Source organism: Phoxinus phoxinus (assembly GCF_949152265.1).
Source record: "Phoxinus phoxinus genome assembly, chromosome: 15".
Taxonomy (NCBI): Eukaryota; Metazoa; Chordata; class Actinopteri; order Cypriniformes; family Leuciscidae; genus Phoxinus; species Phoxinus phoxinus.
The window spans coordinates 19,356,879-19,373,550 of NC_136890.1; the positions used below are offsets into that span (position 1 = coordinate 19,356,879).

The following is a 16,672-nucleotide window of genomic DNA, read 5'->3' on the forward strand; positions in this document are numbered from 1 at the left end:
ACAGGTAACAGTCCGCAAGATGCTGTATCAGTTAGCAATGCTGAGTGTGGGATGGGGTGCCACGGATAGGGTGCCACATCTAGCCACAGGAATGAGGCACACAGAAGTCCTTCTCAACACTAAAGTGGTGTTCCTGGAAGCGTGCCGATAGCTTCATTTCCCGTGACGGGAATATGCAAAGTTGATCAAATCATGCCGTATCAAAGGAGGACGTTCTGTTAAAATTCTAATGATTGCCTTCATTTCCCTCATTCCCTCAGAGACCCTCGACTGGTTCTCAAGGACAGATTATGGACTGGGCCGATGGGGCCTCTGACTGCCAGTGGGCTTCGAGCTGAGATAAATGCTGAAACAAGCCACTACAGATGTCAAATTGAGACAGATAGATGAAAGGTGCTCGAACGTGTGCCGGTGAAGGTTGGCAGAATGTGAAAATGAAGAAATTAGAAAATTCCTCACTCCACCACCAGCATTAACACCTTCTGAACACCTTATACTGATTGTGATACACTTAAAGTAATTGCAACTTTATTTTTTGTATTTGTGATATCACACAATTGCCTATTTATTTTTCATATTTGTTATACACTTAAAGTAATTGCAACTTTATTTTTTGTATTTGTGATATCATACAATTGCCTATTTATTTTTCATATTTGTTATACAATTACTCATTACGCGGTCATTACAGAGAGCTTCAGACTTACTTGTGGCAAATGTGATTAAAAATGCCAAAAAACGAATTGTTTTAACAAATAAACATTAATATATATATTTGCTCATTGTGTAGCATAGTGAAGTCGAAAATTTAATGTTGAATTGATTGTAAGGGGAAATTTGTTTGGGAGTAAAAAAGGGGAGTCAAATCAACAAAATATTTGACTATAGGCAGAAATATTCTTGCAAAATAAGAGTGTCAATCAGGGTCACAAAAGCAAGCCTCAATAAGGACCACAACAACGACAACATTAAATAGAAACTAAACTGCTACCAAGCAAAACTGTATTAAGTAATCATGTAGTTTTTGAACCAAGCTGGAGTCCTGATATCTTGCAATTTCAAAAACGGGCCTCCAGTGAGGCTTGTTCTCCAGACCCTCACCTCGCTTGTTCAAAACTGTAAACGTTCTGTCATTTCCTACAGTAAGCAGCAGAGACATCCTGGGGTAAAGAACTTCCTCAGCAGCTCTGCCCACTTCGACAAACAGTGTTCTGCAGTGATATATTGGGCTAATGATGTGCTCGAGGACAATGAATAAAATACTGACGCAATAAAACCTTGCACGTTCATTTACCTTCCTTGTGTGTCTATAATGTGAACTTAATAAGCAACTCTCCGTGAAGAAATAAATCCAAATCTCTGTGGTTGTTTTTTTTTGTTTGTTATTTTACTAGAAACATAATTAGAGGAAGAGTGTATCTAATATAGTCCAGATGAAAATAGGCCCTGAGCAGTTGGAGAATGATGCTGAGAGGAAATGCACAAACATTTTATGTTTCAATGAGCATTGAGATCTTCTCGCATGCGGTGATTAAACATGGTGTAGGTGTATGGTGCAGATATAAACCATTTGTCATTCTGTATCCCCTGACATAATCTCCCATAAACATACCCACCATTAAATGACGATCAAGAATCAGATTTTCCATCTTTCATACTACTTATGCATATACTGTAATGCTCCTTAATCGGTTCTTATCACATATCTTACATAATTACCTGGAATCTCCAAGAGAAAATGTATTTGCTTTATTTCGATATAGGCCAACAATATTTTAATTGCTTTTGAGTATTTGTGCTTTATGGGATACATCATGGCTCGGTTTCAAAACCTTGTGACCCATCTCGCCGAGTATATAGGGAGCTGCCTTCTAAGGGAGCATCTTAAACTGATATGAAGCGATCTATATAATGTATAACTGACTCCCTATTGATTTAAATACAGGCAATGTGAGATTAACATGTGAGATTGGTGCCTTAAATTTTGGCCAAAATAAGGTACCTTAGTAGGGAGCATGATTGCAGTTGCCTGCCTTGAAGTGCCTTTGATGCCTATGGAGGAAACTCACTAGTATTTGAAACGGAAGTTATAATGTACGGTGTACTGCCAGTAAATGTTTATTCTCAGCTACAATCAAATTTAGTCAAGATTGGTCCACAAGTGAATTTAACGATACAACTCTTAATTTAATTTCCAACCAATTTGCCAACTTTTGGCAAAATCGCCTTTTAATTCAATATTCATGTTTACGGTAAAGAAAAATGATGTAATTTCAAACAATATTAAATAACTAAAAAAATTAAGTTACTAACATTTAGTATTCTGAACAGCTGCTTTTAATAAAAAACAACAATTAATCAACTAAGACACATTTTTTGTCCAGAACAACAATCGGAATTGATTTAAAAGTCAAATAGATTTATAGTTGAGCTCTATGTGCAGTTTTTACAATAATCCCAAAAAAAGCCAACTCAAAGGTAACTAGGCCAAGCACAAAGCAGAAAACGCTCCAGGTGTTATCCACAGCTGCAAATCTTTTTCTCCAGCCCAAAGTGTTCAGAGTGCCTAGAGATAAAGCATACTGCAATGCCCTGGACAGGTCAGTAAAAGCAGAGTTCTCACAGAGACACACACTTCGGCCACAATTACAGTTCGCTTCAAGCGTCTCTCTCTCACTCTCCCTCTCTCTCTCATTCAGCCACAGTGCTTTTCTTTGCTCTAGTCTCACTGCAGTCTGCAGTCCAGAAAATAATAGAGTGCTAATTAATTTCTAAATCCATCCTATTCTCAGAGATGAACAAACCTAAAATCTTGCGTTTGATGAATGTGCCGATTGCAGTGGTTTTCAATTACGATCCTCAAAAAAGCCCCATCATCAACGCATTGTCGTCAGTTAATCGGCACGCAAGTACTGTACGACATCTTTGTTCCACATTTCTGATTTAAACTAATGAGTTCTTGATTTTCTGAGTTATAAATAACAATGATTAACTGAATATTTAATAGGAAACCAAAAAAAATCTGATGTTTTCATATTTCATCCCAACATTTCAATTATGCAAATGAGCAGAAAATCATCTACTTTAGCCAACAAGTTTCTGAGGAAACAAACTGGCTTCTGAGAACATCATGTAAAAGCATAACTAACAGAGATTTGTTTATAAGGCTTAGGCAAATCTACACTATTGTAACAGAGGACAATGGGAGTGTACATTTTACAGTTTATTTTTAAGCACAGGGGTGAATAAAAATAGATAAATTAGTTTATACATTTTAAAATATTTGTGGTAATAAATAAATGTTATATAAAACCAATATCTAAAAATAAATGATCAAAAGTGAGAGTAAAGACTTCTACAGTACTTTGTTTCTTAAAAAATAAAAATTCAAAGAATCCTTAAAAAAATTTATTATGTATCCACAAGAATATTAAAGGTACAATATGTAAGAATTTTGTAATAAAATATCCAAAAATCACTTGCACAGTGCGATATATTTCCTGCAGTTGTGTACTTACAATATCCAAAAAGTTTCCAAAGATTTTTTATTTCATAGAAATTCCAACTTAATTAAATTTTCCGTCCCGAAATCCCTGTTCACTTATCGCCTGTCAATGACGTAATATCCACGTTATCCCTGGTTTCCGCTCGTAGAACTGCCATAGTAACCATGGCAACAGACGTGGATAACTGTGTAGTGCGTAACGTCTAGCTCAGTGTTTCTCAACCCTGTCCTGAAGGACCCCCAACACTGCACATGGGTTATCACATGGGTTAATGAGCTGATGAGTTGAAACAGGTGTGTTTGATTAGGGAGACAAAGAAAACGTGCAGTGTTGGGGGTCCTTCAGGACAGGGTTGAGAAACACTGGTCTAGCTGCACGCTGTTGCTGTTTCGTTCAAACATTACGGACCATGGCAAGCAGACTTTGGGAATAAAGGAGAACTAAAACAAGGATCAATATCAGTACATAAAACTAATCAAGGTTATTTAGTTCAACATGATGAAATGTAAGAATATGATCTGTATGTTATTCTAATGTTAATCTAGCTTACTGCTAGTCTCATATAGCCAACAAACTAACACATAGAATAACATTATAACTTTCACTTCACTCAAATGCAGTTTAGTGTGATAGTGTAGACCAAGTGAAACAGTGCTGCGTTTCCTCACAAGTTTAATTCGTCAAATAAACTGACCTGTGTGAGTAGTAGCCTAATTCAGCACTTGTGGGTAGTTCGGTAGAATGAAATGTCCTTATTCCTTTATATCCGCGAGACTCGAGGGACTGCGTTGATGGCGTTGATATGTCTCTTATTAGCAATCGCGCAATGCTTCATACCACAGTCATTCATTCATTAGACTTTACTGTCCACCTTAGTGGAAATTTGTCTTCGACTTCTCCGAACAAATATGTATCAGTGACACGACAGTTAAAATTACATTAAAATATACACAATTAAGAATACAACGCTACCACCATCAACATACACAACAGAAAATGGAAAACAGCGCAGCCAATTGAAATAAGGTAGGTTTCGATCTACACTAGACGCATATAAAAATGATGATAAAAATACAGTCATGATAAAAACAAATGTATTTACTCATCCATAAACATTATTAGATCCATCGGCTTGACGACAAGTTCCATAATTCCGCAGGAAATTTTGCGACATCAAGCTACACCTTTGTTATTGTAAGAGGTCAGTGACCCCTAACAGCGATTTTTTTTTACATATTGTATCTTAAGCAGCACAACCATTTTTATTTGGACAAAATAAATGCAGCCTTGGTGAACATTAAAAACTATGAGGCATACAGTGCGAAAACAATTACAGATGTAACATTTTTCAAAAGCACATCTGGGCACATAAAAAAAAAGTTCAGACTACGCAAATACACTATCCTGAACCGCAATCAAATCGAGCTTCAAAACACCTTGACGTGTATGGGACGGTGTGCTTGGAAGAAAAAAAACGCAGATGCACCGAGAGAAAACGGCGTGTCCATATCAGCAGTTCTTCATACATGACTGCTCTCTGAAGATACTGGCAAGCATTTAGAGCAGTATGGAGCGAGCAGCAGGTCGTGTTCTATAAATGGAAAGACTAGATTATGGTTGAAGGCAGGAACCAAGCACCCACCATAATCCTTTAAACCTGACATGTAAATGTACAGTTCCTTCACAAACTAATCAAAATTAATTCGGGACAGAAGTGTAACAAGCAGCACCTCTCTGCATACAATCTAAACTGCAAAAGGATCACGGCCGAGCTCGGCTGCCAAACTAGAGCAGAGCTGAGGGAAGCGGTTTGGAGACATCACAGCATGGTTAGGCTACAGATGGCTGCGTGAGATTTTAATAGGATCCATATGGAGACAGGTATCCAGCACAGCCGTTTGTTTAAAACTCGGAGATGCACACTACAACTCTGGGTGAGAATGTACTTGGGATTTTGATGGACTAGCGAGGGAAAGAGAGAGATGGCACTGGTGGAAAGGCTCGTTTTTTTCTTGAGGCAGTGTTAATATGCTCCAGGAAGTTAGAAACATGGCTGCGTGGTTTCAAGTATAACCTCACTGTTAAATAAATGAGCTACTCGAGGGACCAACAAGGTGGTCTTGGCAATTTAGAAATAATGATAAAACAGTGCACAAAATGCTGAAGTCATAAATAAGAAGCATTAAAAAGTTTTGTGCAAGGATTGCACAAAGACTAATAACTGAATGTACCGGATTCGTTCCACATGCATGTGATTGCACAAGCAATTTCAGGGATCATCAGTGAGGAGTTATCCCACTTCATTAGTCTTGTGAAGTTAAAGAGATAGTTCAGCTAAATATTAAAATTCAGTCAGAATTTACTCACCTCAAAATGCTGTTATTTTTTTCTAGGCAAATAATGGCATCACTTTCCTTTTGGGGTTTCAATCAAAAGATAATCTAAGATAAGGTCTATATATGGCAAATGTCCAGGGCAAAACGGCTCATTTCAAATTGCCCGTCTCACGAGACTGTAATGGACTTCATTTAAAACAACCAATATGAAATCAATTACATCAATGGCCATCCTTTGAATGATTTATGCAGGGAAACTACAGAGAACCACTTTTTATTAAAGAAAATAAAATCAACGCAGGCCCTTGACGCTTCAATTGAGGGTTATTAAAAGTAATATCCCTGGTAAGACAAAATATGTATAATGTTAGTACAGAGAGTATAGAAACCCATCTGTCACTTGCTTTAATGATAATATTCTCTTTAATTCATCCAACAGCAGCTGCCCAATAAACAGAGGTGCTGGTGGGAAAGATAAATTATTATTATAACGGATTTTTTTTAATACACTGTTTGGTCTCACAGTAATTCTTTTTCATTACTCTTTTCACCTATTTTAAAACTATGAAATAAAATATGCATGGAGCTTATACGCAATAAAAAAAAAAGAAAAAAAAGAAAGAGAAACAAATTCAGTCAAGTGTGCCCAAATGTCCAAACATTTGACTGGTAATGTGTGCGTGCGTCAACAGAAAATAAGCCAATATTTCTGACACTAATATTTCATAACACACCAATCGCACACACAAAAAGAAGCTATTATCGGAGATGACTGACACATGATATTTGATATAATATACATGTATCTGAAACCATTAGACTCAACAAACAGGCATTCATACTTCACTTGTCCAAACTCTTTTAAATATTCATTATGCACGACTGCAAGTCACTTTTCTCCCTTTAAGTCAGCTATTACATCAATGCCACAACCATATTTGTCATGCTTTCACTTGGGTTGACAAAATCTGTCAGTCATCTTCACCAGGGCAACCCTCTGAAACATGGTACAGCATAACTGCAAGATCATAACTCATCTTTTTGCTTCTCTTAGTACAGTACAAAAAACGTTCTACCTATGTAATTCCAAACGCCAAGTTTTTGAAATCATAAACGTAATTCCATTACATGTGCCCTTGAGCTTTGACAGCGGAAGTATCGTAAAAGTCTAAAGATCGTAAAGTATTTTAAGCAGCACTAATTTCACCGGTTTGGTATTTTACCTGTGGAGAAGGGGACATGCAGTGGATCAATACAGGGAAAATATTGGCATCTCTCCTTAAAACACTTCCTGAATTTATGGAACAGTGCCCACATACCTTCAAGCTAACTTTACAATACATCTTTCCATCCAGTGACACTTCATACCTCACCAAAACAACACTGACAGCAGATTTATGCACTTTACTGGTACCACATTACGCCATTAGCTCGATTGTATTACGTGTACAAAATGTTCATATTTTCTCAGACTACCATTAACAGCTAAAACCACACATTAGAGAAATGCAAAAGCAAAGCTGACAGGTCTGACTTTTTCCTGCACCTACTGTGCACCCACTACACGATGCAGATATAGCAGACAGAAATAAATATAGGTGTGATTTGCAGCTTATTGACATTTTTTCCCTGTAACAGCGTTGGAGGTTTGCTCTATAAATATGTATATGCAAGTCCTCCTCGATTTCACCCGTATCGCTCGCAAATCTGGGGTTTAAATGACTGTCCGACGTCTCCATCGGCGGATATTCGCATCCGCCGTTTTTCTATCTGTCATGTTTTACCGCAATGCTCAATGTCAAGCTTACACAGCAGGTTGGTGATTTGCATTTTTTTTGTGACAAACTCAACAAAAGCGAAAGCAGTTCCCACCAAAACGCCACCTGATTTGGGTAAATAGAAAAAAAGAAAAAAGAGAGATGATTCTGCAAGTGTGGATTAAAGTAAAGCAAGCAATCAACATGCCCCCAACAGAGACGATTAGGACAGAGCTGATAAGATTAGTACGCAACAATCACCGTAATTTCATATACAGCTCCACAGCAATTAAGACATTTGCGTGTGATTATTTGTTGATGCAATTTAAAAGCTCTGTGGTTTCCCTCAATTAGCCAAGGTGAGGATTGGTGGATGAAGCCGCTTGCCTTTGATTAGAGACAGAGCAGCTCTACACAGAAATACACCCTACCTGCATTGTGCTGCCGGCGCGGGCTGCTTCTGTTTACTGCACCCATGGGAAGAGAAAGGGGAGAGGGGAGAACAAAACAACATGGAGACAGATGAACATGATGTGTACAAATGACAGAAAGGAAATTCAGTGAAGTGGAGTGAAAAATCAAAAGCTTCACATGCTAAAAAAAAAAACAATGGCTTGTGGGGGTTTGCAGATACGATGCATTAGCGCTTATGTGGGTATAAACAGAAGATGTAAAAATTATTTGGATAAAAATTAGACCGTGATGATGGTAGCGATGGGGTGGGGGGTGAGGAGGGGGTGTAGAATGAGAGCGAAAAGGCTGGAATGGATATAATTCAGTCACGGTGTTTCTCAGTGCATTTAATTTATACACTGAACAAAATGTCAGGTACAAGAGTTCAACAAAAAAAGGCTTGAGCAATTTTCAACAACCAGGCAGTAATTCACGATAAGATATCTGCAACAATGAAAGGTATTGAGTTTGGGAATTGAATTATGATAATTTGAAATGGCAAATATTTTAAAAGGGGACTCCAACAGCACTAATCTGCACTAAATAAAGGCAAATGCATTTTACCAATTTCCGTAGACCTAATTAGATGCTACAGGGAGCAAATTATATTTAAATCTATATGAGAAAGCAAAGAGAGAAAGAAACAAAATTGATAATTCCTACATTCGTTCATCTTGTTATCTAAATTGTTTTACAGGTTAATAAAACAGTAATGAGCAAAGCAGGAGTTTGGGAACGTGTTTGAAAACATGTTACAGGAGTCTGACAGTGAGATGGAGAGGCTGGGAAGTGAGGCAGGAGATGCTAGAGGAGGCCGTGGGTGGGTGACTGTCACATTGTGGTATGGATGGAGAGAGAGAAACTTGAGAGAAAATATCACTGCCAAGAATAACAAGGGAACTTGAAACAACTGCAAAAAATGGTAATCTGTCCCGAGCCTTAATAAAAGAACGCAGAGGTGAGGCTGGTCCATAAATTATTTCCCGTACTATCGCATGAAATCCAGATGAAGATGGTGTGAACCCTGCTACTCCAGTAAATTAATATATTCATTGATTTCTGGAGTCTGTAGGAAATGGTAAGGCCCGTATTGCAGCGTTACATTGCAGGACTGAGTGTCCTTCAACCAATAACATATGCTGAACACAACATGCGTGCAGAAGAATTAATTGAGGGCGTAACTGGTTCAGTCGATCTAGTCTGCAACAATTAAATTGGTAATAACAAACAATGAAAATAACTGCCAGTGAAGTTCACTGATTATTTGTGACACCACTTTAAACTAGCAATTCCATTAGACATACCCCACGATGATATATTTGATGATATTGTAAGAATATAATGATAAAATCTCTTACATTGGACATGGAAGGTGAGTAATCAAAGATTCAAACATTCTGTCATCATTCACTCATCCTTATGTCGCTCCAAACCTGTATGACTTTCTTTGTTCTTTGGAACACAAAGGACGATAAATTAATGAATATCACATTTGTTGAATTCATTGGCAGTACATTGTGACTCACTTTAATGTTTAAAGGACCCAAGTGTGCCAGCAAAAAAGTTCATGTGGTTTCCTGATAATTTTCCAAGTGCTCCAGGTGGTTTCAATTCTACTCAAAATATTTATCCTCAAATGGCAATTTTAGTGAAAAACAACCCGGTATATAGAAGATTTTTATAGTGGCCACCATGGTTATCCTATTCGGAATCCAGAACACTCCAGGCCAATAGGTGGCAGAAATGGGTCTTCTATGTTGGTTTGCCATTTACCATTAAAACAACAGAATATACAAATCAATGTTAATTACATTATTTATCTTTGTGTTCCACAGAAAGTAAGTAAGTTTGGGACGACTTGTTCATAAATCATTTACTCGTAATTAGAGTGAGTGAGTGAGCGAGTAAGAAAGAACGAAATCATAACTCAACTATTAAATCACGTCATTCAATTAAACCCCCCCCCCAGTGGTTGAGGTTTGGTAACTTTGGTTACTTAAAAGGTTCTGCAGCTTTCAAACTGTGAATTTTATTTTTAAATCGATCAAAATAGTTGTTAGCTGCAGCCCTAAACATATCCTCAAATCAGCACACAATGAAGAGACTGCAAATCAGCCGTGTCATATTCATATTGCAAAGGGTTGGACATATAACCAGAGACTCATAAATATTCTGAAGGGTATTCGCACAAAATCAAATCTGTTTCCTGGGCAGCCAGAGCTGAGGAATGTGACTTTTCTTCCTCTGGCAGACGAAATCAACGGCATGGTTGGAGAGCAACTTTGATGAAAATAAATGTGCTTTTCTAATCCCTATTACTGCTGAATGTCACTGTTTATATAATTATGTATTAACTTCTTTATTGTGCCGCAACGTTCCTGCCTCTCCCGGCCATCTGTCCATAGTGAGGTGTTGCATGTGCATTCTATTATAGCAACCCTGAAGGGGGCCGAATAGGCTGGGCCTGCACTCACCTTCTGCTAATGGTGGAGAACACCCTGCGGGCAGTCTCCAGTCGGCCCTGTCCACAGGGACTCAGACCTTCTGTCAGGGCTTAGGATCACAGTTTTTACCTTGACAAAGTTATCATGGACATGTTTATACAGCCCAGCGGAGCAAAAAACAACAAACTAAGAGGTCTGCAGAAAGGACGGAAAAGGTGGCCTCCTTTCCACAGAAAGCCAGTGAGTATTTATAAATAAGAGTGACATTTAAAACAAAGCTGCACGATTCTGGATATATTGAGAAACAAGATTTTTTTGTTTCAAATAAAGATTGCGATTCTACCATGACTCTGAACAGACAACTAAACAAAATAACATGTAATTTACTAGGTTTTCTGTCAAAAAGTGAATTGCTGTAGTCAATTTACAAATGTTTAATTAATTTGAATGAATAATAAAAAATTCATAAAAAATCAGTTTAAATGAATGATTCAATGACTCACTTGTTTCATGACTGGATTAATCAGCATTTTTTAACGAATCTCTTGAATGAATGATTCAATGACAAATAAAAAATTTTAACAGTCACTTGTTGCCACCTACTGTAATCGATACAATTGGTTTTTGAAGCGCCGAGTTTCTTTCAAAAGGTTATTTGCTCTATTTTGATCGCTATAGTAAACATCAGTGTTTATATCCAAACTATAAACTTTTATCCCAGTACTTCACAGAAATAATGTTACTATGTGGTTGAAAAGACTGTTTGTGAAGCTGTTTAATACCCATACATGACAACTGCTCTCGCTGGCTCAGCGGCAACACAGATCTGAATGTTCCGATGTGATTTTGTCAAAGGATTAATAGACACAGGAGAATTTTTGTCAATTAGGAATAAGATCGTGTGGGTGTTTGTATCGAGATCGCAATCTTTTAACAATTAATCGTGCATCTCTAACGTTACGCAATTCGGACTTGCCTTGATGCCCTCTTGAAACTTACTTTCTAACATTTCGGACACACCCACGGCGTTCGTGAGCTCCAACTACTTCCCACTGGTGAATGTTCTCACGCTACAGAAGCACCCACACACTCTCACTCTCACTCCACCTGATGCTTCTTCAACAGAAAGCCCAGATGGAGAGCCATTCTAATGACTCTCTCTCTCTATTAACCTCACCAGAACTCTAAATCTATATATCCCTTTTGTGTTACACCTAATCTATTCTCTTTTTGGCTGACTTTCAAGAGAACGTCTCTTGCTCTCCCACCATCCCTTCCCCCCCAACTCTTTCTTTTTCACACGATCCCACTGTGACTACTGTATTGGTTCTCTAGAGTTGATACTCAAGATGTGGTTATTTATTTATTTATTTGTTGGTCATATTCAACCCTAAATAAACTGTAACTGCCTTATGTTGTACTTGGGTTTATGAGAGGTTGTCTACTCAAAAAATTATAATTTGGTTATAATTTACTAACCTTCATGATGGCTTAAGCCTGTATGATTTTTTCTGTATCTTTTTTCCATGAAATAAAAAAGGTGTCAAATCATTCTGCCTAACATCTTATTTTAACCTCCAAGTTTAAAATAAGTTTAAAATATCATGAGGGTGAATAAAATAAGACAAAATCTAATATTTGGGGGATAAACTATCTCTTTAAATCATTTGTTCATATGGCAATGCGTGTTATACATGCAGTGCAGTAAATATGCACAAAACATTTTTTGTAATGAATGGAACTTTTAAAAAAATGTCACCAAAAGTATTATTGTTTTGGTTTAGTACATTAGTATTGATGAAATATATGTATAATTTAATAAACCAAGATCTGTCATTCAAAAATAATATCTAAAAAAAATCAACAACATGTGGAAAAATAACAACACCCATGTAGTATTTAGCTATAAATGAAAGGGGTGTACAATTTTTTTTCTATCAAACAATACATGGACACTTTTGTATATTTAAGCTACAAATTGTAAAATTTGTAGCAAGTAGCATTTGTTCAATTATATAAATAATAAGACTATTATATGAATAAATAATAATAAGATCTACATTAATGAAAAGACTATCACAATACATGTATGTGTTCGTCATCATTTATAATATAAAATATAATGTAGTTACTGTAAAAACGGTCATGGAATCTGAAACAAAACCATTAAATCCCTTACAATTCTCTACAATTCTCATCCTAGTCTTCTCTTCGTCACTGAATTCACATCTCTCTACTTTCCCCCCGCAGGTGAGTTGAGTCTGGATACAGGATGTGACTAGCAACAAAGCTTCTCTGAGACTGTGATTCCTTCTGAAAGATGAGATCTCATTAGTCCGCACGAGAACCAGCAGAGAACAAGACATGGGACCTTGGCCCACCTGACTACGTCCTGGCCTCCGTCCAGCTCACTAATCTCAATCTCATTCTGCGCGTAACGCCACAGAGAGGCACTTAATTACGAGTCGAATCGCGCTTCAAATGCTCGCCCGCCATCGCATGAACGCAAACTCCCAGGGGTGTTTATCACTGAAAGGAAACTACAACGCATCGGTCTAGACGCCACACACTACAGATGATGATCGGACTAATGGCTAACACAAACGAAAGCATGCTGAACTCGTTAATAAAAGAAACGAACAAACAAGGGAAGGGTTTGGCACTAACATAAAAGACCAAACTGGTAAGGGACAGTGTTCTGCTAATTAAACACTAACGCCAGAACAAAAGCATGAAACAACTCATTCCATGGCCTGCGGATCTCACGCAGCCCGCGTTCGCTGGAACATCGTCAGTCGTATCCCAGGAGTTTCTATTCCTGTTAACAAATAGGTCAATATTGCCTGGTAATTCAGAACAGATACTCTCTTTTTGTGCCATTTTTTTTTTGTTCGCTCTGTACGACTGACACAATTGTACACATCAATATAAACAGACAAAGAGGATCAAAGCGTCAGAGGCTCGTTGCTTCTCTGCAGAAAGCTTCTCCACCTGAGTAAACACAGAGCTTTCATCTTCCTATTCCGGTAGCCCTGGGCACATGGAGTGCCGGGTACAGTTCTTTCCACCGTCTAGGTGGATTACAATGCTGCACACACAGTCCACGTACGCTCTGCGTGCTTCCTCGACTGTTACTTTAAAGCTTTGCGATTTAATAAGTTATGGATATCGAACAGACAGACACAATAGGTTGAATTTGAAGTGCTGGCGCTGGCTGAGAACGGAGATGAGTAATGCGTGATGGACAGTTAGAGAACTCCAACTAAAAAACACAAAGAGATAATATGCAAAACAAGTGTCAGTCGTACAGATGGTGTTTCAAAGCAATCTTCAAGTGGCATTTGTGAGCGTGGCCATCCAAAAGGGACGGTTGGTGCATTTCCAAGAGTAGAAAATCCAGTCGTGCACAATGATAACCTGTGTTGATTTTTTTGGGGGGGAAGAAAAGGAACTCAGATAAACAGACAACGGGATAAAACAAAGGGAGAGAGTGGCTGGTTACAGAGTTACAGAGAGAAGGACCAGTTGTCCAAACCCTGGGTGGCAGAACAGCATGCCATGCTTCAGTGGAAACACCACGAACAACCACAACACACAGTGAGAAAACTCACATGGTCTCCTGCAAGAGGAAACGGCGGCGGTGAGGACTCGAGCATTGCCCTGAAAGCAAAACATATATCTTTGAAATCATACACACGGACAACAGGCAACTTCTATCTGGGATCATTAATTCAGCTCACCTACTTACCGTGCCTCATTAATGCACTGGCACGGGGTTTATCTGTTTATCTAACTCCTCACCAGGTCACTAAATACACTGAAGATGCTTTACACCACGGACAAAATCAGAGACAGATAAGGCAGTAAAAGTTGGCAGGTCAAGGTAAAACCATCATGAGGAATGACATCCGCTTTTCGGAAGTCTAATAACCCCTGGCCATTTCCGCTCGGAGAGATGAGGGCAGGCCCAGACTGCAGGGTTCCCACAGTTCACATTTGCCTCAGCCATCAGCGTAACGTTCCTGGCCGGTGGCACTACTTCAGACAGAGTTATGAGAGCTGCGGACTGGAAGTGGAAGATATTTCATGCAACTAAGCATGGATTCAGAAACCCAAAAATGACCATGAGAACCAAGGTCTGCACTGCATCAAATGATGAAATGGAAGCCAGAATGTTTGTAGCAGTTTTGTTGAAAATATATTAATGCAGTAAGTGTTTCGTCATTCAATGTCTAAAAGAAGGACGTAGATTCTGGCTGTCATTCAAAATTTTTATCAAATCAATTGATATAGTCAGTAGGGTTGGATATCAATAAACATTCAATTTGATTCAAATTCACAAGCTGTTGATTTGATTTCAGATTTTAATTTGATCAATTATGGTATTATTTTTCTTACGTGATATGATATTCTTTCCCAGCTAATGCAGTAAAATATTATAAAACATTAACTTGTTATTTTTATTTATTATTATTATAAATGACAATATAAGTGTACATTATTTTTTTTAAATAACAAAAGGGCCCAAACTATTCAGTTCAATTGTTCATTATTTGTTATTATAATTCAGAGAAAACTAATTTGAACGCTGACTATTGAGTTTCTGAGTTTTTTCAAACGATTCATTAAACAGACAAGAGTCAGTCTGTTCCAATTATTGGAAAACATGAATAACATGATTAATTGTGTTAATTGTTTTATCGGCTTGTTTTTTTCCCAATCAAATCAAATTGAAACAAAAAAGCCAGCAACAAATGGCAAACAATATCTCTTCAAACTTCATTGATCACTTACAAAAGAAAGGTAACGATTACTGCTCAGCTGGTGTGTCGTTCTATGAGGCTCAGTGCTCACACTCTGACCCATGCAGAGAGAAAAGCAAGCAGGCTTGAGCAATGAAGTTGGGAGTTTAGCATAACAGGTCCCCCACACAGTGTGATCAGATGGGCCGCAGCATGACTCTGAGAGACAGGGCGACCCCCTCATGCGCAAATGAAGTAAATAAATAAGCATACCAAAATGAATTGGAAAAATAAAGAGATGCCTGAAACGTTTTCGGTGCTCATGAAACAGGCTTGAAATGCAAAAAGCCTCTCAGCAGGGTTGGCTGGAGAGCTGAAAAACAGAGCAGTGGGAGATGTCCGGTATGTTCCATTAACAGGTGTCCTCCAGCTATACGGAGCTGACCACTGATCAATCTCCCTCGCTGTTATAGATCCAACTGTTTGGGCAAGCATCAAAAACGACTTATTCTGGCTGCAAGGGTTTCCATTTGGCTAAATATTCAAGCAATTTAATAAGAACTGTCACTTCAATAAAAAAGATTTATGACTGGAAGGGAAATAACACAAAACAGAAGCTAATCCATAAAACTTCATATCTCGGCTACGGAAGGGAGGAATGCCAGAGTAAATGAGCTCTTAAGTGCTTTTTCATTTAAATGGCTGAACGGCAGTGTGGAGGGCAGAGCTTAATATTAACAGGCTTAGACTGGCATAATAAAGCAAAGTAAACAGACATAACGACGCAGTCAGGCTTTGTACAGACGGGGAAAGAATGGGCCTTTCATCAGGTTTCGATGTGACGATGACATGGGCTTATGAACAACAAAAACAAAAACATTCTGAAGTGTTGCATTAAAAACCTACACTGAAAAAAATGTTTGAAATCATAATGGGAAAAAAAAGAAAAGTATAATAATATGCTACCATCATAAGAACTTTTAAATGGGCCATGAACTGCAATTTTTTAATAGTGCTTCCTGAGGTCCACTTATAATGTTACTATGATTTTTACATCAAACATTGTCATAATTTAGAAATAAAAGGCCATCTTTTCACCTGATTTTAGCCTCGATTCAAGCATTGCTCTGTTTGAAGGGGTGTGTGTCTGCTGTGAGACTTCAATGTAAACTGCTATGATAAGTATTACAGTACATGTGGAACCAGTGTACTTTTTTACTATTACAACTGTCAAGATGAACTAATCGTGAAAAGTGCTGATTATAGCATTATATTTAGATCTACTCCCCTGGCATGAAAGGTTGCAGCTGAGAGCCAAGCCGATGTCAGACATGTCTGTTGAGTGCATGAATACTGTGATATTGGCTTAATTTCTGCTCTCTCACAAATGCTTTCATCATAAAACAATTCAAACATGATGTAAATAAGAGTGTA

The 16,672-nt window shown here is 38.0% G+C and overlaps 1 protein-coding gene across 2 annotated transcripts in view; it reads right to left on the minus strand.

The window, feature by feature from the left end:
• The window catches only part of ccser1 (coiled-coil serine-rich protein 1), a 74,423-nt gene that overhangs the window by 11,750 nt on the left and 46,001 nt on the right, over positions 1-16,672 (minus strand). The window contains exon 10 of one of the 2 annotated variants that reach the window (XM_079637098.1): positions 8,031-8,066. The exons of the other annotated variant lie outside the window; for it this stretch is intronic. Within the exon in view, the coding sequence (XP_079493224.1) occupies positions 8,064-8,066 (3 nt within the window). The 3' untranslated portion in view covers positions 8,031-8,063. The remainder of the gene's footprint in view (positions 1-8,030; positions 8,067-16,672) is intronic. 2 annotated transcript variants of the gene reach the window in all.